This window comes from Crinia signifera, chromosome 7, assembly GCF_055691185.1.
Source record: "Crinia signifera chromosome 7, ASM5569118v1, whole genome shotgun sequence".
In the NCBI taxonomy this organism is placed as follows: Eukaryota; Metazoa; Chordata; class Amphibia; order Anura; family Myobatrachidae; genus Crinia; species Crinia signifera.
The window spans coordinates 86,514,029-86,537,762 of record NC_139223.1 but is presented as its reverse complement, the minus strand read 5'-3'; the positions used below and the strand labels follow the sequence as shown (position 1 = coordinate 86,537,762).

General features: G+C 43.3%; 1 protein-coding gene across 5 annotated transcripts in view; it reads right to left on the bottom strand.

Annotated features, from left to right (window-relative positions):
• The window catches only part of NPRL3 (NPR3 like, GATOR1 complex subunit), an 84,472-nt gene extending 64,527 nt beyond the window's left edge, over window positions 1-19,945 (bottom strand). Inside the window, exons 1-5 of one of the 5 annotated variants that reach the window (XM_083153424.1) lie at window positions 19,835-19,945; window positions 17,322-17,442; window positions 15,198-15,267; window positions 11,290-11,328; window positions 3,532-3,661 (exon numbers count right to left, since the gene is read on the bottom strand). In XM_083153424.1, the coding sequence (XP_083009550.1) occupies window positions 3,532-3,661; window positions 11,290-11,328; window positions 15,198-15,267; window positions 17,322-17,442 (360 nt within the window). In that variant the 5' untranslated portion in view covers window positions 19,835-19,945. Of the gene's footprint in view, window positions 1-3,531; window positions 3,662-11,289; window positions 11,329-15,186; window positions 15,268-17,321; window positions 17,443-19,756 lie in introns of those variants that run through there. The other 4 variants (XM_083153422.1, XM_083153425.1, XM_083153427.1 and 1 more) reach the window with 4 other exon arrangements.
• Between the last annotated feature and the right edge of the window lie 3,789 nt (window positions 19,946-23,734).

Genomic DNA, 23,734 nt, shown 5'->3' with positions numbered 1-23,734 from the left:
CAAATCGAACTCTCTCTGCACTTGTCACATCTGCCCCACCTGCAATGCATATGGTTTTGTCCATTAGACAGAGAATTTGCTTTTGCAAGTGAACCAGAATCAGACCCCTGGTGCAAATTCTGAAGGAGATGTATCTTAGGTAACCAACTCCCCCCAAAATCCCTGAAATATAGCCTACAGTCTACAATGGCTAACAGTCTAAAGAAGGTATTATCTAAGCGGGCCAATCTCAGAAAAGCAGGTTATGAGTTGTATTAATTGGGTCAGACTGCAGTCCATACTACAGTGTTATTTAGTCTAATGCAGAAAAAAAATGGAAGGCGTCCAATTGTCTGTCATTTTATCGTTGGGTCTATCCTGTTGTCCACAAAAAGCCATCACGAGCCGCAGGATGTTCGGGATTTTGGAGCTTATTCTGGTTCATTCGCAGCCGACGTTCGTGCGGGGACCGATGTTTGCCGTATGCGCAGCTGCATTTGTACATACGCCGGGTGCATGCGGCCACGGCAAACAGACTGTTCACCGGGTGCATGCATCCAACACTGCGGGCAGTGGGCGGGAGGGGCGGTAGGCTGGAGTACACACCCAGGGGAACGCCCAGCGTTTCATGGGTATTCCCATGAAAATCGCCAGGTGACGTGGGCGGGCAGCTGACATCACCAGATGTGCACACATATATAAGTGAGCTGAGAGTCATATTACATATGCGTGTCGGTGACCATCGAAAGATGTGGGAATTTCCTCCTTGCCTTCAAATGGATGTTTATGTAAAACATCCATTCGCAGGAAGTGCGAACATGCACTGTGTACGAATGGGGGGCGGGCAGCCTGCCGTTTGCAACACGGGTTCTGGTGGACTCGCAAGGGTGCAAAATTTGCATCCGAGTGAGTCAACCAGAATAACCCCCTTTGTTTCACCTGCCTCACTAATCCCGAATAAGCACCAGCTTCTCAGGGAAGGGAACACAAAAAAAACATACAGGTTTTATTGTATGTATTTGTTTTTACAAGAGATTTTTTGGGGTGATCTAACAGGATTGGCCAGAAAAAAAAATATTTGCAAAATATTGGGGTGGGGGGAGGGGGAGCGCACCACTTCAGTTTTTTGTGATTTTTTGGGCTGATAATTGGATAGTCTTCTTAAAATGACTGTATACATAAATCATGAGGAAACTGTAGCTTTGGTACCTTATGAAGGTTACCAAGAGGCTTAATAAATAGGAATCTAATACATACTGGTACATTTTACACTTTTCTAAAGAATCTGAAATGTTGTTTTTTCTCAATGCAGTGATAATGTTATGCTTTAGTACTGTATGCAAAACGTGCATTCATCCTCGTCAAAAAGCATTCGTACCACAAGAGGGAGATACTAAGCCAAAGAACCAGAACCTTAACCACTTTCATAAAGTACAGCATGCTTTTAGTTTGGATTACAGCTAAATATAGAAAATGCCATCATGTCATTTAGACAATTGTCTAAATACATGTATGGTACATATTAATGGAATTATTGGGAGTTAAGATTTCTAAATAAGGTTTTTTTTTTAGGCAGGTAGGAGCACAATGTCTAAAATACACTAAGGGGCTAATGTAGTTATTTGTGAGTTAGGAGAGGTTTCATGAAACCCGAAGAATTCTCCAATCCAATTGAAAATGGTTATTACTAGTAGTTGAGTGGTGCGATTGGTCATAAATGTGCAATGTGAGAGACATACGTGAAAAAGTCGTGTGACCTTTCCCAAAAAATGACAATTTGACAGATGTAATAGCATCCGAATTCGGTGGCTGTGCGGGATGTCGGCCGAACTCGGGCGTTTATTTAAAAGGGGCAATAACTTACTAGTCATGGTTTTGCCTTGTAAGTGATTGCCCCTTTAAAAATCCTCCAAGTTCGTCCGGTATCCTGCACCGCCGCCGAACTCAGAGGCGATTACATTTGCCTGATTATATTTTTTCAATATTGAAAACCGTTATATAAGCTTTAGTAACGCCAGGTGAAGGTTGCAGCTTACCGAGTCCCTGTGATGCCGCCCCGGGGAATGCATACCCCCCCAGCTGCCGTTTCCCCTCGCAACAAAGACACATCCCCTTGCATGTGCCTGCAGCGGGAGGAATCATTTGATGGTCGCCAACCATCAAATGATTTCTCCTGCCTTCGTAAATATAAGTCAGTGAAGACTGGCCCCCAGCACACCTCATCCCGCCCGCATCCCTTGGGAATGCCCACCGTTTTCATTTGGATGCCCATGAAACACTGGGCGTTCACATGGGCAACACCCAAGCTGCCACCACATAAGAGACAACTAGGTTGACACCACTAGATCGACATGACTGAAGGTCGACATGGGTTAGGTCAACACAAGGAAGGTGGACAGTCAAAAGGTCGACATGTGCTTTTTCACATTTTTGGGTCTCGGATGTCGACACTGAAACATAGCACCGCTGTGCTCGCCATGCTTCGGGGCTCGGGCACACTATTTTATGGTAGGGTCGACCTTCCTGCATGTCAACCTAATGCTTGTTGACCTAGTGACCGTATCCCATAGATTACTATGGAACACACTGATTGCTGAGGTTGCTTTGGTCTTTAAAAAGATTTTCACATTCCACAGTATTGTTTTAACACTTAAATCCAAATTTATTGAAAAGTCTTATAAAGAAAACATGGCATACATCACACAGTAGTTGGGACAATTGTACATGCTACAGCACGGCTTATTATGTCGGACTGCTATCACAACCATGGTTGGGGAGATGATTGCATGGACACTCCTATCAGCAGAGGACAGGAACCTTTTTGGCCCTATCTGTCTAAACACAATGCTAAGTCACAGCTGCAAATTACTCAAAAATTCAAAGCCTGACCATCTTTAGTTTCACATTGATTGTATGCTTTCTAGGGAAAAAACATTATTTCAGATCACTTTAGTATTTCTACAATTAGAGGAATACTTAATTAGGCGCAGGGCGAACCATGCAGGGAAAAACTCCAGATCTAATGCCTGAACCTATTCAGTTATTCTGCAATTTCCCAGTGTGGTAACCCCAAGTACAATGCATGCTACCTGATAGATTGTATGCATAGTGCTGAAATCCTGGGGCTTCCCTGTGCAGTAAATTCAGTGGAAGCACTTTAACATGAAACTTTCCATGCAGCTCCTGACACTGCAAGGAAATATCCACTCTCTGGGCTTAGCGAACATGGTTCCTGCAGCAAATTGAATCAGCTCAGAAATGCCCCATATTGGTTAATTGGACAAATAAAACACAAACAACATTTTACTATCTGATAAATAAAACTTTTTGGCGCGAAGAAAGAAAGGGTGAAAACTGCTTCGGAGGGGTGTTGAAATGCCAGCAATGGCTCCACACCTCACACCGCTCTTCACATGTTTACTCACAGACATATGTGCGCAAGTTCAAGCTGTTGCCGTGTTAACTCATGGGTGCAAGAACTTTGTCCGCAATTGGATTCCCCACATAAAGACACAAGGCAACATTACATGTAACATACTAACAGTAACGCACCTGGCAGATGGCATGCTGGAGTAGTGTTGGATGGCCAACAAACCGCACATTGTCAATTTTCAGCTCAAACTTTTTACCGCACATATCTGACTTTGTAGCCAAAATGGTTGCAAGTATCACGTCCGAAAATCTTTAATAAGAGGAATAAGACCAAATATTAGAGGCAGCAAGTAACACATCGATGGCTGGAAGAATATAAATGGTTTTCTTGTTAATAAGTATAAGGAAAAGCATTCTCATGAAAAGTAATTAAATGTGATATAAAAGTGTCAGAAATTACAGGCAGTGACCGCATGCTCATTATTAATTGTATTGTCTGTGAGGGTGTACACGGATTGAGAATAATACAAGTTTCTGTTAAGAAGAGAAACAACTATCTTAAACAAAAATGTTTTCTTTATTTCAGAACTGGACATCTTATACCTAAGGTACTCGTATAGATGTAATAGTAGATACATACCCAGTGTTGTTAGTTGTTCTTCTTCTTCACTTACCCAAACAGCAGGGACCCCCGGATGGAGGCAAGCGGCGGTCATTACCCCCCTTCCTCCAGTGACTTGTCGGCATCAACTGCGCCCCTCCCCCCCCGGAGCATCACTTGGCAAATGTGGTGCGATGCAGCGGCCGCATCGCACCACCTTTCCCCCCCGAGCAACACGGCGACCATATCTCCCCCCCCCCCGGATCAATGCGCATCCTCCCTCCTCCTGTGGAGCGGGTAAGTGCTGGAGCGCATTCCCCGAGCAACGCGGTGGGCACATCGCGCACCCCCATCCGTGTGGTGCACCGTGGCGCCCCCCGTCTGGGCCGCTCCGGTGCCTGGGCTCAACACTCACTATAATAAACGGAATCACCTTAATACACAAATAATCAATGAGTTGATCAATGCATTTAAGCTTGCAGCCCATCGCCAAGACACCCCATTTCAATGTAGTGCCGTCTTTCCCATTGGGCTTAATGGGCAGTTGCCCAGGGGCCCAAGGATTCTAGGGGCCCACCCCAATCGGGAAGGTGGAACTGCCCCAGGGAGCTGCTGCTGCGGCGGGTGGTGGGCAGCGGCGGCTGGGAGCTTGTAGCGCTATTTGCCAGGCGGGAAGTGCTGCTGATCTGAAAAAAAAACTGGCCGGACGCTGATGGTCTGATCGTCCGGCCAATCAGCGTACAGCCAGTCTTTTCAAATTCAGCAGTGCTTTCCACCCGGCTAATAGCTCTACAAGCTCCCAGACCATGCTGCCCAGATTTCCAATCATCGCCACTGCCTGGATGACGCTGCTGCACATAGGTGAGGGGGTGGGGGGGGGGGGTGGCTGAATTATTTTGCCCTGGAAGCCCACTGTCATGTTAAGACAGCCCTGATTCAATGCAAGTCCTATTCTAACAGCCAGTCTCAACTGCTGACACATTGTAGCTATATTGAACATGTGCTAGTTTCCTGGTTTAAAGCTCACCTGCCAAACAACATATGGCTTTTGGGTGTCATTTATCATATATGACCACAATTATTGCAAATGTTTACACTCGCCACACTAACAATTCCCAATCATAGTATGCGTGGATGGTAAATCATGCAAAAGTGAAAAAATACAGTGGAAGAAAAAAAAAAAAATCCCAAACTTGCGTTGACCTTCATCATATCAACATTTTGTACCTGTCGAATTTAAGCACCGACCTTATGACCATATTAAACTTTTCATCATGTGGCTGTATCTGCATGTAGATTACAGTGTACCATTTGATATGCAGATACTGTACAGCTGAGGTGGCATGACAGTGGCTGTCTGTATTTAGGCATTGCACATATCATTTTACTCAGCATAAGCTGCTTGGGAGTCGAATTTGCATCATTTTAGTAATAAGACACCACAGCGTGTTAAAGGGCTGTTTAATGTACAAGGGGGCTAGATGTAAGTGGGCACATCTGTAGTTACAACATTGCGGGCTGTGGAGGGGAGGCGTGGGGTGGTGGGCCTTTACATGTCACACAAGTAAAGGTGGCCATACACTGCTGTGATGCATCGCAGAGTCTATGAAAATGGTATTAACCTCTTCGGTGGTATGCCTGGAAATTTTTTCGGGCATGCCACAATATGCAGGTGCAGAGCGCACCTGCATATTGTGGCATGCCCGAAAAAATTGCAGTGGCATGCCTCCAGCTGTGCACCATTGGCGCAGACATCCCTTGCATAGCTCCCCCCTCCCCACGTCACATACCTTACCCCCCCTGCGCATACCTCCCCGACGATCATACGGGGCTCCCCTGCAGCTTCCCTCCGCCGTCGGGCCCTGCCACCCCACGGGAACCCTCTGGCGTTCATGTGTTTGGACTCCTGAACACCCAAGCACCCAAACACCCATGTGCATCCGACACCCCCCACCCGCCGAACTTTCCAGAGGGGCTGCTGCTGCTGGCTGGCTGCAGCACTACCTCCAGGAGGTAGTAGCTGCAGCTTGAGTGGTGGGTATTTCTGGGGCAGGACAAACCTGCCCTGGAAGGTTTGTCCTGGCCAAGGAAAACCTACCTCTCAAGGGGTTAAATTACCAAATTGCCGGTGTTGGTTTGCATTATTGTTAAGTTGTGGGTCCGCCAAGTGCCACCGTGGTATTGCGATACCGTCTTGCATGTAATTTTTGTTTGGAAGGCATTCGGTGGATCAGGCAGAGAAATTGGGCCAAATCCCATGCGTAGACACCCCGTCCGACCCAATGTGCAGTCCCGTGCACATCGGATCAGAGTTGGGAGGTCAGACCGGCTGCACTTAAGATTTGTTAAATCTTATGTGCAGAGGCGGCGTGCAGGGGACACTGCGAGGTGGGCAGGGGACAGTGGACACAGAGGTGGCGGACGCCGGTGAGGGGAATGGAGAGCCGGGCAGGAGGAGCAGAGAGCTGCAAGAAAAAAAACACAATACAAATGAATGGGCAGCCAGTGATTGGCTAAGCGCTCTCAGCCAATTGCTGATTGGCTGAGAGAGCTCTCAAGCAATCACTGGATGCCCATTCATTTGTATGGGCTTTTTTGTCTTGCAGCACTGATGGCTCCCTGCTCTCTGTTACCCTCGCCGGTTCATCAGGCATCCCCCGCCTGCCACCAGATCTGATAGCAGTACAAATTTGTTCTCAAAATGGGCCATGTGCACTTCAGGTGGGGCAGATGTAACATGTGCATAGAGTGTTAAATTTGGGTGGATTGTGTTGAAACTGAAATCTAAATGGCAGTGTAAAAATAATACAGCCAGTATTTACCCTGCACAGAAACAAAATAACTCACACAAATCTAACTCTCTCTACATGTTATATCTGCCCCACCTGCAGTTCACATGGTTTTGCTCATTTTGAAAACAAATTTGTACTGCGATCAGATCTGAAAAAGGGCCTATGTCTACCGCCCCCCTGCAGCTCCCCGGGAGTTGCATGCGATTTATCAAATGCAAAACTTGGCACATCAAGTGCCTAATCGTGTGTCCCCCTCTCGGGAGCTGCCGGGGACAATCAGGCCCGACTTGTCCGTAGGACTAATGTATGGGATCAAATGTACAGATCAAAACTTTCAATAAAAGCTATTGATTGAAAAAAAAAGGAACATATAGAGCACAATGTGCTTTAAGGGAGATAACCCTTGTAGGTAAATATATTGGTGAGACATTGGGTGTTGCCTCTGTAGCTCAGTTATCTGTGAATGCCAAGTAACCCTCCTCAGCAGGATAAGGCATATGCACATAATAATCTAGTGTACAAAAATTCTTTTGTATAACTAGACTGATCATCATTGTGCATAATTCATGTTACTATAGTACGTTGTCATTCTAAAAGTGCTGGGTTCCTTTATAATGTTTTATTATCTAGGATTCTAAACTTACTTTAAAAAAAAGCATCCGATCATAAATGTGCAATGAGTATTTTATGTTATAAAGATGCTAACTACAAAGTGCTTGTAAGATGTAAGCAGAAATAACACTGTATCTGTATTTAATACCTTTAAAGAAAATAAAGATATTTTCATCTAGATGCTGATCATCTCTAATAGTGAAAAATACAGTTAAGTTAATGATGTATCTATGGATAACTTCCGGTGGTGGTCGGGGATGGTCGCATCACGTGGAGCTCCGATCTCCCATCCACGGAGCTCCACCATCCCCGGCCTCCGGAGCAGCGTGGCGGCGGCAGCGGCGGGCAGAGAGGAGGAGGCGGCCGGTGGGAGCAGAGCAGAGGAGAGCGGAGGAGGCGACCTGCGGCAGGAGAGGCTCCCTTACCCCCTGGAGCAGCGTGGCGGCAGCGGCGGGCAGAGAGGAGGAGGCGGTCGTTGGGATCAGAGCTGAGAAGAGCGAAGGAGGCGGTCGGAGGTGACCTGCGGCGGGAGAGGGTGAGAAGTGAGCACCGTGTCCCCTCGGCGCAGGATGCGGCGGCACCCGGCCAGAGGCTGACAGAGCTGTGCTCCCGCCTGCAGCACCATCGATCGAGCACCAGCACCATCGAGCAGCACTGCGGGCCCCCCCCCAGCAGCACCATTGGGCAGCGCGGCCCCCCCACCCGCAGTACCATCTTCTCCCCCCCCCGGCAGCAACACACCACCGGCAGCACCATTTAAACATTTGTCCGGGGAACCCCCCCCCCCCCCGCCCCCAGAAACAACTTCAGGATCAGAAGATCCCCCGCACACTGCATTGGGGGAAAATGGCTGAACAAGGCAGTTTGGGGGCAGGGCAGGTCTCCACATCACATCAGTCTGGCAGGATCCCCCCCAGACAGGCCGCACCGGCCCCGGGTAACTCTGCAGGACCCCCGAGCCCTCCACCCCCCTCCCTGACTGACTCTCCCCCGGCCTCACTGACTCTTTCTGCCCCCTCCCCCCGCCACCATCACCACCACCACCACCACCACCCACAGGAAGATACAAGTAGGCGCCGCAAATGGCTGCCTAGGATCTGTGCACTCAGCCATATGTAACCCCGTGTCCCCTATGTGATAACTGTACTGTCTCTGCTTTAATTGCAATGTTTGTGCTCATACTGGTACTGCTACCTTCCACAGCTACTTCAGCGACCAGTGGCGCCGCGGATGGCTGCCTAGGCGCTGTGCTGATCGGCGGGCTGCGTTCCCCACATGTAATGTCTCAATGTAATGTATGTAATGCCCCCACCCACCCTTTTTCATCCCTGCTGATGCTGCACTGTATATCCACAAAAAAATCCTAGTGTGCGCAAGCACACATGGCCAATAAAGTTGATTCTATTCTATTCTATTAAAACATACTTTATGCTGATCAATGTTTTTATTACTGTAGCATTGGATTCCATGCACATGAAGAACATTGAATGCAAGTTTGTGGCATTTATTGGGTATATTTATATACAGCACATGTATTTCTCATGCAAGGGGAAAAAACCAGCATGCCATTAGGATGAACTGAACAGAGCCTTCTCTATTTACAGCTTCTTTACACAACATTCACTGTATCATCATAGCGCTCGGCAGTGCAGAACAACTGGGAAAACAGGACAGCACAATCAAGTGGGAAAGGGTGCAAGGTGCCATTGCCACAGCATTTAAATGCTGGCACAGGATTTTGTCCCCTTCGCTGGCTGGTTTTAGCAAAAAGTCACACAATATTTTGTGCAATTTACAGCCACCTTAAAGTGCAGCCGCTGCCATCGTGATTCGCACATGCAAATTCATCACATTCAATAGGATCTGTCCCTTATAATTCAAAATCAGCACTCACATGAACAAGCTAGTGATAAAAGGTACAAATACCGGAGTTATATTAATTGCCAAGGCTTGGACTACTCTAGGATCTCAGATGAATAAAGCCCCATACATACTAGGTGATATTGTTCACAATATCACACAGAAAAAAACTTCTAATGCCCCCCATACACGGTCCGTTTTTTCGGTCCGTTCTGTACTTTTAAAGTACACATCGGATCGGATCGCATCCCTAGTGCATGCAGTGTGCATGCACTGCGATCCGATCCGATGTGTACCTAGTACAAAAAGTATGTGCAGCACATACTTTTTGTACCGTACAATGTGATGCGCGGGAGCGCGCATCGCATAGTACAGAACGGAGCCCTACACAACGGACCGTGTATGGGCTCCTTAATGATGATTTATGTGTTCCAAACATGCAGGTCAATTTGGCAATATAGCTAAGCGACATACATGTTTAGCAGGACACGGTGACATCACTGAATGCTATCGGCAGCGCTACATATCCTTAAGCAAAGAATATGTAGAGAACATAGGCACATTCCTTGTCAATGACAACAACTTGAGCAACAGTTTGGAAGACTGAGCACACAATTCCATCTATCTAGTATATTAGCTAGTACAGTACATCTCCTAATTGGGATACGGTCACTAGGTCTACAAGCATTAGGTCGACATGACTGAAGCTCAATGCAAGCATTAGGTCAAAAGGTCGACATGGGGTTTTCACTTTTTTTGAGCTGACATGTACCGACAGGTGGTATTTAATGCCATACCATCCACAAGGGTGCGGTGGGAGAAAAAATCTGCGTGCCCGAAGCAACTATGTGAGGGGACGCTGTGCACTTTTTTAGTGTCCATGTCGACTGTGTCATCATTCGGGGAAAAAAAGTGAAAAACCCCATTTCAACCTTTTGACTGTCGACCTTCCCCATGTCCACCTAATGCTTGTATCGACTTAATGACCCTGTCAACCTAGTGGTATCAACCTAATGCTTGTCGACCTAGTTGCTATCTATCCAATAAACCAGGGCTGGGCAACACCGGCCCTCCAGATGTTGATGAACTACACATCCCAGCATGCCTTGCATCAGTTTCAGCATGGCCACATAGCAAAACTAATGCAAAGCATACTGGGATGTATAGTTCATTAACATCTGGAGGGCCGGTGTTGCCCAGCCCTGCAATAAACCATGCCCTCCTAATTTGCTACCACAAAGGGGAAGTTCAACACTCAAATACTCTAACTTTGTCCTTGACCACTGGAAAGCTATTGTGTTGTCCACGATATGTCCATAAAATGGCATTCTAGTGGTTACATGTCCTCTTCTGAGAATTTCTTGTTGTATCTGCGCACTGATATTGATGTTATGACTAGCTGCGAACACTTATGGATCTGACTGGGATCCAATCTTTTTGAACGTACATAATTTTTGTGGGTTAGTGTCGCGCTCGGTCTTCATTATTATTCAATATGCAGTGAATACACATATATATGTGCATATGGCTGTATACAGTAGAAATTGGTAATAGACTCAGTATGTTTGCAATTGTAATTTACTTTTACAAGTAAATTGAAGTAAATTACAATTGCAAACATACTGAGTCTATTACCAATTTCTACTGTATACAGCCATATGCACCCATATATATATATATGTATATTCACTGCATATTGATTAATAATTAAGACAGAGCGGACACTAACCCACAAAAATTATATATGTCCCCTTCTGAGTTACCACATGCTCATATTCAGACCGATGCTTGTATTACATATACTTAATCTTCAACATACTGTACATATTAATTTTGATACATTACAGGACAACAAGAAAAGGAACAAAATTTCAGAATCCAGTAAGCATAGACTTGTACTGAGAAATGTTAGTACGCAATTTGTAATATTCATGAATGTGGAGGTTACAATTTCAGCTGAAATTAGTTATAATTATGTGGAAATTAGGAAGAATAGCAAGAGCTAAAGACTCATCATTAGGAAGAGAGACACATTCTAAACAAATCAATATTGTTTAGAATGTCTAGGCTTACCCTGCAACCAATCGGTCATCTGTGAGAGGACATGGCTCTCTGAAATAGGAACGGGCCCATCAACAAAGAATAAAACATTGATCACAAAAACAAAAAAAACACACCAAACCATAAACAACAAAACACTGTATTGCTAAATGCTATAATCGGAGATGTGCAAAATGTTGTGTTAGTTGTTGTAACACACGTCTTTTTTTAATAAACACATTGTAGTACCATAAAAACATTCACACAAACAATGTTTTGGTTGCTATCTTTCATTCCACACGATGTACTGTATGTATTTTAAAATAAGGAAACATCCATGCATTATTACTTGTTCATATACTGTACAGTCGGATTTGGGAAGATAACGGAATTGAGCTACCATAGGTTTAATGCCATACACTGTAACCATAGCTAGCATTATAATAGCTACTAAATTAGTGTAGTTAATCACACAAAGGGCCTGGGCACACACAGACTTAAACACACAATGTATAAGGCGCTTAGATATAGTCAGGTAATAATATCAAAAGTTGTGAGCTGAAAAATAATTGGAAATAAAATCCACAGATCTTCAGCCCGCTGCAGCAGTCTATGAAAACCTCTGTATAAGTTTCCCTCAATTGGAAAAATAATAAATAGCAAGAATAAGACATAGGAGATATGTCATGGTTATTATGTTAAATAATACAGTATATCATCTTCCACATTAGGATAAATACTCAAGATGAATGTTGTTCTTGTTTTTATCTAAATACACTCAAGTGTGCAATGTACATGTGATACTGATTATGTTAATCTTTGTGCTATTCACATGTAGTGCAATGTTTGTTATATTTTTCTTGTAAGACCAATAAAGATATATTAAAAAAAAAATTAGACATAGGGCTCAGGATGTGTGGTAGTTACTATTATAAATGAACACAAAAAAAGTTGATAACATTTTTTTATAAAAATAAACCTTCTTTATTAATTACTGAACAAGCATCCTAGATAATTATGTCATCAGAGAAATAAAATATACCATAATTCCTTAATTGCATATAATTAGAGTCCTTTAGATTTCAGAAAAACCATTAGGGGTTTAAGTGAACTTTTCCCAAATTATTCATAAGGAACAATTTTTCCTCTTATATATAAAATATAAGTCTAAAGGACTCTAATAATATGCAATTAAGGAATTATGGTACAGGTCGGGTATCCCGTATCCGGGCATCCCGTATCCGAATTATTACAAAAACCGTGTTTTTTTGGAATAATGCAATTTCCCCCCCCCCCCCCCCCCTAACCCTCTTTTAATACTTACCAAGTCCTCCGGCGTCCATAGCAGGCCTTCAGCATCCTCTCCGGCGTCTCCAGCGGTCCCAGGAGTGCTTTGCGCGAGTGCACGCGCACGCCGGTGACGTCACCGGCGCGCCTGGGAACTTGCGCAAAGCACTCCTGGGACCGCTGGAGACGGTGCTGGTGGCCTGCCGTGGACGCCGGAGGACTCCATGGACGCCAAGGGACCCACCAGGGGCAGGTAAGTATGGCTAAAAAAAAAATTATTCCAAAAACCGGAATATTCCCTTATCCGGAATGCTCGTGGTCCCGAGCATTTCATATAAGGGATACTCAACCTGTATATTTTATTTCTCTTACTACATATAATTATCTAGGATGCCTGTTCAGTAATAAATAAAGAAGGTTTCTATTATACATTTTTTATCAACTTTTTTTGTGTTCATTTCTAAAAGAAACTACCTCACACCCTACACGCAGTCTTATTCTTGCTACACACACACTGATCCGGTTTATATTTTTGGCACTTCTGTACTAATAATTGAGAATATATGCAGAGCTCAAGTCGGACAGGATTGCACTTGCATTGTGTGCATGGAACTTAACGCATATATTCTTCCATGTGTTTGGATTAAACACTTTGGATATTAACCCTTTGGGTGCCAAAGTCTCTGTGAGAGATGTGCAAAATAGGAGTGTCAACATCTCTGTGAGGGATGTGCAAGATATTTGCTAAAGATGGCAGCATCGTTTACATTTATTACATAAATTCAAATTAAAAAAAATGTTGGGAAAAAAATATATATTTCCAATATAAGGTAAACATTACTGGTCATTATGATGAATAAAATGTTTGCTTAGCAATTTCACACCGATTTTGACAAATTCACTTGGCACTCAAAGGGTCCATACATACTGTATAGGGTTTCCTTATTGCTGCATACAGTATTTTGGATTTCCTTACATTGCTACTTTAGACCCGAGTGCAGCATACAGATAACAGGACACAAAAGGCACACACTCAGCAAGATGTACCACAGTATATACAATAGATAATAAAGAGAAACTCACGTTCCCTATGGCAGTATTCAGCCCAAACCTAGAAGTTATTTGATACCACAAAGTATTATATGATCTCCAAATGGTAATATTTCATGATAGTGTAGTGCTAAAATATTCATTAAACTAGTCAGTCTGATTGTGATCAAAGCAACTTGTAATTGCAGTTTATGAGGTCACCACAGTAATTAGATCTATCCGATACAATAATGATTGTATCATGCAGAACCAGTGTTGGCAGGTGACTGCACTGTCCTGTGTTCTTGTGTTATCTTGTTCCATACACAAATGCAGTATATGCACAGTTCCCATATCATCATAGAAGCTAAGCTGCACTTCACAAAGGTTCGGTGGTCCTTAAATAAATGCCCCCCAGATTTCTGTAATGGCTGAAAAATTGGTATCAGCTTATAAGTCACTGCTCACAAACCATCTCAACTGTGGTGCTTATTTATCGCTTAAGGTAGTCATGTCCAAACTATGTAGATAATAGGTATGTCAAGTGAAGCGCTCTACCCCTTTTATTCCCTTTTAAATATAAAGTGTTGGCGTGGTTGGTAGATTGGGGAATGAATAAATATATGAATAAAACTAATGGGCAGGTTATATTGTGCAAAAAACTTTTACTTGGTAAAGGGGGATGCAGTTTAAATCCCGGCGGTCGGGATCCCGGCGTTTGGGATCCCGGCGTTCGGGATCCCGAACGCCGAAATCCCAACACTTTCTCCCCCCCCCGTGGGTGTCCACGACACCCTCGGAGGGAGAATAAATTAGCGTGCCGAGCGTAACGAGGCACTGGGCCCGCTGCGTGGCGAGCGCAGCGAGCCCGCAAGGGGGGGCGATCCACGTCCCCCCCTTGTTGGGATTTCGGCGTTCGGGATTCCAGCGTCGGGATTTTGAATGCCGGGATCCCGACCGCTGGCTTTTCATGCCAAATCCGGTAAAGGGGTTTGTTACATAACAATAAAGGTGCAGGATTACACATATACAAATGCTTGTGCGGTCAACCCTGCTTGTATAATATACCCGCATGTATTATACCGCACAAGCATTTGTATATGTATATGTGTAATCCTGCACCTTTATTGTTATGTAACAAACCCCTTTACCAAGTAAAAGTTTTTTGCACAATATAACCTGCCCATTTGTTTTATTCATATATTTATTCATTCCCCAATCTACCAACCACGCCAACACTTTATATTTAAAAGGGAATAAAAGGGGTAGAGCGCTTCACTTGACATACCTATTATCTGCTCAACCCCATACCGGACCAGTCACCCGGAGAGTGAAGCAGCTAACCCCGCACAACGTGGGTCAGTGCGCAGGGACCAAAAGAAAACCGAATATGTCCAAACTATGGCCCTCCAGCTGTTGTAAAACTACAAGTCCCATCGTGCCTTGCCACAGTTTTGCTATTAGGGAATGCTAAAACTATGGCAAGGCATGCTGGGATGTGTAATTTCACAGCTGGAGGGCCACAGTTTGGACATGCCTGCCTTAAGTAACATGTTGTGGTTTACAAGCTGAAAACATACACTATCATTTTGAAAGCAATATAAAATGAAATACCGTGATCATACTTAGAATCTCCATCTGGATCTTCTGTATTGTCTCCAGTGTGGTTTAAAGCATAGCAGCTCCTGGGATTACCTAGAGTAAAACAAATACCTGTATGCAAGTGTGTTATGCAAAAGACAAAAGTTATGCCGTGTTCACACTGCCAGTGTGAACATCATGGCTTTTACCCAGCAGTTTAATGCCAGGGACTGCAGCGCTGGACCCCGTTCTCACTGCTAAGGCAAATTCCTGGGCGAATCAGTTCTACCCTGCATTTTGCCTTTTAACACAGGTTTTTTTGCAGTGTGGTCAACTCGTGTCTGCATACCTGGGTCTCCAACTCCGGTAAAAAGCAGGGTTGGAGACCTGGGAATTTCGACACGGGTTGAACCGTTCACACTGAAAAATAACCTGTGTTAAAAGGCAAATTTACGGGGTCGACATGCTAAACCCGGGAATTTGCCTTAGCAGTGAGAACGGGGTATAACATGGGATATCTAGCCCTGTTCAGAGTATTGAAAGTAGTATAAAAAACAATGTATATTTAACATTAGTCTCTTAAGATAGTCTAAAAAATTTGAAGGGAGACATTGTGGTTAGTTAACACTTTAATGTGGGGTGCGAGGCATTTTAGGGTCATGTTCTGGAGAAGGTTATGGTCTCGCTGTATGGAAGTACAGTTTGACTGGTAGGTAATTTATTTATTATTTATTTATTAACAGTTTCTTATATAGCGCAGCATATTCTGTTGCGCTTTACAAAGGGGACAGTGATACAACAAAACAGGGTATTTACAGACAGTCAAAATGTAGGAGGGCCCTGCTCGCAAGCTTACAATTATATTGAGAGATTAAGGTTTGGGGGTGTGGTGGCTCACAAGATGCAAATGAATGGGCGGTATCCTAACACTGAGTAATATTTACAATCAACTCCCCTAAAACCTCATATGCTGTTTTTCATGTATCTACTAACTACAAAACAAGCTACCTTGCAGTTTGCTTACCATGCACAGCTGGCCATATATATTGAGAAAGTGCCTGGCTCAACATTGGTATCCCGGTATACTGTCCTTAAGTCAACACTATTAAGGTCGACAACTGAAGGTCAACTGGCCTTAGGGCGACACATGAAAAAGGTAGACATGCCTAAGGTCGACAGTCAAAAGGTGAACATGGGTTTTCCAGGGGGTTTCCTTAGCTGACAGGCGGCGTTTCATGCCCTAACATCCACTAGCGCGTGGAGGGAAAATATAATAGTGCGCCGAGCTATGCAAGGGAACGCTGTGCCCTTTTTCTGTGTCTATATCGAGTGTGTCAACATTCAGGACAAAAACCCATGTCGACCTTTTAACTGTTGGCCTTCCCAATGTCGACCTAATGTTTGTGTCAACCTTTTGACCCTATTGGCCTTAGCATGCCAACCTTTTTCATGTGTCGACCTTCAGTGGTCAACCCAATGTACGTCAACCTTGATAGTGTCGACCCAACGACCCATAGCCTGTAGCACATGCCCCTGTTTTACTCACAGTAGTAAAAGCACTCGGTTTATGCCCCCCCAGCCATCACAACCCCAGCCTTCTTGGTATAAGATGTGTCTCAGTATACATAGAGAAGGATGTATAAGACATTTTGGTGGCATGCGGAGTTGATAAAGCCCTGCACAGAATGAAAATAACATCCAACTGTACATCAGACCATACATATTTTACCGAGAAGCAATAAAACATGTTGCTGATACATAAAACTGCACTCATGAGGTACTGAGCATATAAACACGTGTCAATGTATCATTTATAGAATGGCTACATTTTTCTTATTAGGACTGGTTAAGACCTGTAATGCATTTGCACCACATTTATACATGTATGCTTGGTATTGCCTTCAGATAGCATGCTAGAAATGCTAGATGTAAGCACATACACACTTAAAGGGGTATTGGTTGATGTATCAAGCAGTCAAAGTGGACCAGTGGAGAAGTTTTCCATAGCAACCAATCAGTTTCTGCCTATATTTTTATAAAATGTTGATGAATGCTATTTTAAAGTTTTAAAAGGTTGCTATGGACAACTTCACCACTGACCCACTTCTTCCAGTATTTACTGCTTGATATACCATCACCCTAATTACCCGATTCCAGACCCTACTTACTTGTCTGTGAAGAATGTGCTTCAGGGTTTCTTTGGAAAGGGTATCGGAAGAGCAACTTATTTCCTCTGCTTCCGGAACTCACCAGAATAACACTTATGGGGCTGGTGTTTTCACCCATCATCTGTAATGTATAAAGCAAGTAAAAACATTCAATCTGTGTTTATTTACAGTTAACTATTGTTTTATATGTAGCAAAAATAAGCCAGATGTGCACACCCCACTATCAGCAGCCCAAACTTCTTCCTTTCCCTCACTATTTAATGTATTTGTGGTGCTTGCATAGTGAATAATGTAATAAACTCTATAAGTGTACCACAATTTGGTTTTGTTAATGGAGGTTGTGGCCTATTAAAAGCAATTTATGTTAAAGAAAAATTTGGTGAAACCAGGAAAATACAAAGCACAGTATATAAGCAGCTAATGCCAATGATTTTTGGCCAGAAGTGCTCATGATGTTGTGTATGGCATTAAATGCATATAACCACCTATATATTTTTGTTAGCTGATCCTCCATATGCTTGGTATGATACTGGTCATCACCACTAGTCTTGCACAAGCCTTATTCTTGGTGCAAAATATACATCTGAATTTACACTTAATGCCAGCACCATTTAACCCGCAATTCCATTGGCATGTGCTCTCTGAACACTGCGTAGATGAGAAAGCCCCATTACAGTCCTCTAGTCGTAAGTGGAGAAAAGCGAAATGCATTGGGCTCTGCACAGTCTTGTGTTATTTATTAACAGTTTCTTATACAGCGCAGCAAGTTCTGTTGTGCTTTACAAATGTAAATAGGGATAAAACAAACTGGCAGGTCAAAATTGTAGGAGGGACCTGCTCACAAGCTTACAATCTATAGAGAAACAGGGATTGATACACAAGGATGTCTTATCTATTGCTCCAGTAAATCATTAACAAACACCCCCCCCCCCCCCCCCATCTACTGAACATGTGGGTCGATTTTGGATATATAGCCAATGACCCACATGTTCAGTGGTTCTGGATGCTGTCGCAGAATATAATTTCCCAATATAATTTACCAATGTATTGTGTACACTCTATTTGACCACCCATGGCAGATTTATTTAACTATAGTAAGTAATTCAAAATTGAACCGTGTGTACAAAAACCACAGCTGTAAGTCTTACAAGAAAGAGGGCATATACTATAACTTATTTTTAATATTGAAAATAGACACAAATGTTTCCAACTGAATATGTATAAATACATTTGTTTTGTCACATTGGGGTTTATTCTAGTTCATTCTTTCTGACAAAATCCTTCTTAGATGGACAAAACCATGTGCACTGCAGGGGGGCAGATGTAGCATGTGCAGATAGAATTAGATTTGGGTGAGTTATTTTGTTTCTGTGCAGGGAAAATACTGACTACTTTATTTTACACTGCAATATAGATCTCACTTTGAAGTAAAACCCCACCCAAATCTAATTAACACTGCACAAGTAACATCTGCCCCACCCGCAGTGCACATGGTTTTGTCCATCTAAGAAGGATTTTGTCAGAAAGAATGAACTAGAATAACCCCCATTGTCACACTTGTTGTCACACTTGTTGTCAATGAAAGTGATATATTGTTAATTGTTAATAACATTATTAACATCATTATTTATTGAATGTAAGCTTGCGAGCAGCTTTGTATTATACAATATTTTCAATTGTAAAGCGCAACAGAAGTTGCTGGGGATTAAGTAAAAACATGACCCGGTCAAGACCCTGGAAAAGGGGAGGGGTGTCCCGTCCAGGGACACCTTTCCGGTTCTGTTTTTTTACCCATACCTGCAGGACCTTTTCGGTTCTGGTTTTTACCCATACCCAACTTGCCGCACTGTTTAAGAAACGGTTAATACATTTAGTAAACAGCAAAAGATTGTGTTCCAAAGGGAAACCAGGACATTTGTTGATTTAGTGCCAGCACAATTAGAAGTGCTTAGGAACACAGCAATGAAACAAGACTAGGTACTGACACATAGAGCATGCAATCTATACTGTACATTGCAATAGGGATTTCCAGCAAGAAGAAAATGGACTCTGTGCCATGTATAGATCTAGCATACCATTGGCAGATACTGACTGCTAACACTGCAGATAACATATAAACAAAGAAACTTCAAAGAAGCATGTGGGCAGGTTGCACCATAGTATGTATAATCAAGGAGACTACTAATATTAACAGTTTACTAATCATATTTAATTAATAAACCCATAGCCATGCTAGGCTGGAACAGGTCTCATTTACATCAGGCTGCTTATTAAGTGTAGGAAAAAATGGGAAGAGGTATGACTGCGCTATATTAAGTTTGTATCCGTTATGCACAGTCTTTATGGTCTTTGCAAAAGGTATCATTACTGCAGCAGAATGTACATAAATATGCCCAGTGCCTCGGCAGACATGGCTGATGGGAGCAGCCTCATACCTGCACCCGGTCAGCCCATACAGTGGTACAATACACAGGCTGCTGTGCGATAACAACACACGGAAGCCGGACACTCACAACATAACACACTTAGCCCAACAACTCCAGCCAATCGCTGCCCTGGGCGGCTGTCCTATCGATTGCCCATAGTTTGCCAATACATTAGCAGAGACTTGATTGGCTGCATTACATGTCATGTGATTTTTTTTTACGTGCGTTGTTTTTTTTAGCGCTAGAAGAAAGAAATATGTTTAATCTTATGTCCTCGCTACGGCGGCCATCTTTGAACGCTCTCTTACAAAGTTCAGTCTCCGAACAAATGGCTTCCATCTCAATACTATTTGGTTACGTGTGTTTTATGCTCTGCGACCCAGTAATGATTGTGCAGCATGTCCGTGCCGGCTGCACTGCAGTGCTGAGAGGAGGCGGGAGAGGAAAATACAGAAAAACGAGTTGCCTTGTGTATCAGTCACATCACACGTTGTCTATGTGGGTTCTACCATTTGGGGATGCAGCCAGATGCTGAGGAAGGAAAAGTTGTGATCCACGAGGAAAGCAACTTCTATAGACAAAGCTTCTCTGTCAGATCCAACCTGGCACATGCAATAGATTGCCTGCCTGACCAAATAGATTTTGTGTTTAAGGCAATGCTTATAACACGTGTTTGATGCAGCAACTTCTGCATGTGAATGTGATCATGATGTACACTATGGCAAACAAACTCGGTGCTGAAATTGTTGACTCGCGAAAGCTACTAGGGTCATTCACTACTAGTGTTGATTTGGAAACAAGCGTGACATCCAGCAGATGAGATTATATATATATATATATATATATATATATATATATATATATACACATATACAGTGCTATTTTTCAGCAGGAACTCAGTTCCTGAACCTCTAATTAAATATGACATCATCAGGAACTAAAAATGTACTTTCCATAAGATAAGTTTTATTTTAAAGTCACCTGTGAGTGCCTTTGTTTCTAAATACAATATATACATCTATCTCTCCCTCTCTTTATTATATATATTATTTTTTATTTAATTGATCCAGACCTGGAGTTCCTGGACCTATTTTTCCCGAAAAATTGTACTGTGTGTGTATATATATATTTAAATAGAAACACAAGAGGAGCGCTCCATAGTGTAAAACCAATGAGATTTAATAGAACATATAAAATTTCTCCGGAACAGTCAGTCCATAATCGTACTGATTTAAAACCAGCAGTGGACTGGTTACCACCGTGCCCTATGTGGAGTGTACGGTGAGGCTCCGTGTTGATCTGCAGTGTCCCGGATGGTGGTAGGAGGCTGGCTTGTAATATTTACATCATGTGGTAACCAGTCCACTTCTGGTTTTAAACCGGTACGAGTACGGACTGACTGTACCGGAGAAATTTTATATGTTCTATTAAATCACATTGGTTTTACACTATGGAGCGCTCTTCTTGTGTTTCTATTTAAACAGAGTCTGTTTCTGACCGTTTGAGTAGACACATGCACATTTGTGGCCTGCTGGAGGTAATTTTGCAGGGCTCTGGCAGTGCTCCTGTTCATCCTTGCACAAAGGCGGAGGTAGCGGTCCTGCTGCTGGGTTGTTGGCCTCCTCCATGTCTCCTGATGTACTGGCCTGTCTCCTGGTAGTGCCTCCATGCTCTGGACACTACGCTGACAGACACAGCAAACCTTCTTGCCACAGCTCGCATTAATGTGCCATCCTCGATGAGCTGCACTACCTGAGCCACTTATGTGGGTTGTAGACTCCGTATCATGCTACCACTAGAGTGAAAGCACCGTCAGCTTTCGAAAGTTACCAAAACATCAGCCAGAAAGCATAGGAGCTGAGAAGTGGTCTGTGGTCACCACCTGCAGAACAACTCCTTTATTACAGTGTATATATATTATAGAAAGGTTTAGGCACTATGTCAGTGTATAATACAGTAGTTCCAGTTCACCTCCCAGTTAACACCACACATACCCTCCAAAATGACCCATAGGTACAAAATGCACTGTTTCCTTCTTAATTGATAATTGCAGTCACCTGTGTTGAACTAGTTTAGTGATGATAACGGTGTTCCAGCAAAGGTGAAAGCAACTCTAAATTAAGGAAGAAGTCCAGAAGCAGAGCATTTTGTACCTAATGGAATGGGTCATGTTGGAGGGTATGCACCACATGCCTGCACTATAAACTCTCACAGGGAGGGGCCACCAACCTCTTGGTTCTTATAATGCTCTAAACCAGGGATGGGGAACGTTTGGCCCTCCAGCTGCTGTTAAACTACACATCCCAGTATGCCCTGCAAAAGTTTTACCATGGCCGAATAACAAAACTAGCATGGCAAGCTGGGATGTGAAGATCAACAACAGCTGGAGGGCCAAAGGTTCCCCATCTCTGCTCTATAGGGAACATCACTGACTTTTGATATTTGCCAAAATGGTTTTGCCATTTATAGCAGAAACATGATGATTCACTCCATGAATGGCAGAATTTAATCTTTTTTACCACTCCGTGCAGGGGTCAAAGAACTTAACCACAAATGCCACTAAGCCAAATTATTGTTTGACACCCCAGAACGGCAATGTCTATTGATAAGTTGATAGGTGCAAACCACGCTTACTGACTTCCTGGCTGCCCTTGTGGGAGGGTGTAGCCAGGTCAGTATAATATGGGGCATGACCTTGACATGGGTGGTATGGGGACATAAGTATGTGTTTTCCTCAATGTAGCCTCACACTCGCTATGCAATGCCCAGGTTATCGGCATCGGGCAGAGCTATGATTATTTGATCTAGTGTAAATTACATCATTAGCCTCCCCAGACCTTAAACTTATGGTTGTGAGTATCAGGGCGTAAGTGTTGACATTGGCTCCGGGAGACTTTTCTGCTATTCTAGGGAGGCGGGAGCACCACCCAATTATTATTTTTTTTTGGTCATGAAAACTGAAGGCAATGTGGTAGTGGGTCTTAAATTTCAGTATTTTTTGTTTTACTTGCTTTGAGGTTAATAGAGTTTTTTTATCAGATTTTGAATATTCTCTTTGTGAGAATATGAAGGTCACTGATCATTTTAAGAGCATTAGAATTTAATTAATTAGGTGCTAATGACGATTTTCTAACATACGCATGAACCTAGGAGTCCCAGAGGTGCACCCAATGGAGGTTTAAAATAGTTTATGACTGAGATTGTCAAGTTCAGAGGCCTCACAGCTCATCTTGAAATTAGGTGTTTAATCAGAATCCCAACACAATGCCAATGCTAAACACTAGAATGAAGCGATACATTAATTTGAGACTCAGTTGGTGTAACAACTTGATTGGTAAAGACAAAAGTCAAGCACATATTCCCCCATACTGCTTGGTTTATATAAAATGTAACTTCAATGAAACTTATGGTTCTCAGAGATCAGACTCCCAAAAGCAAAATATTTGCTAAAAATGTATCCTTAAATCTACATTTATGGTTACTTACAGATAAACTCTGACTCCGTAAGGGGCATACACAAGTTTAGATGTGTGCTAACCTTTTGTGCTCAGCAATCTAAAGTAGGCGATTTCCAATTGGCAGTAGTCACAGCGAGGTTACAAGTTTTTTTCTAGAATTTGCGACCTGCAAGAATTGCATGAAAAAGTGGGAACTGAAGGGGTTCTTCAGACTTCATTGTGCCACTGCAAATTTGTTCGTCGGGAGGCTTGCCACCTAGCAACAGCTGGTGGGTTATGGTGTAAGCCTCCCGACATACGCTGGAATGGTATAGTGAAATAAAATTTTCACTTACCTTACCACAGCCAGGGGAGTAGGGAGCTTAGCTGCTGATGCATGACATGTGCACAGGCAGTGCACATATACTGCAGGTCATGCAGGTGCACTCTAGTCACATGCACCTGCTGTATATAAGGCTAAGCTCCGCCCCCTGAGGTCAGATTTTACCTCAGCGCTGAAGGAAGGAGGAAGCTGTGTCTGTGTCTGCTA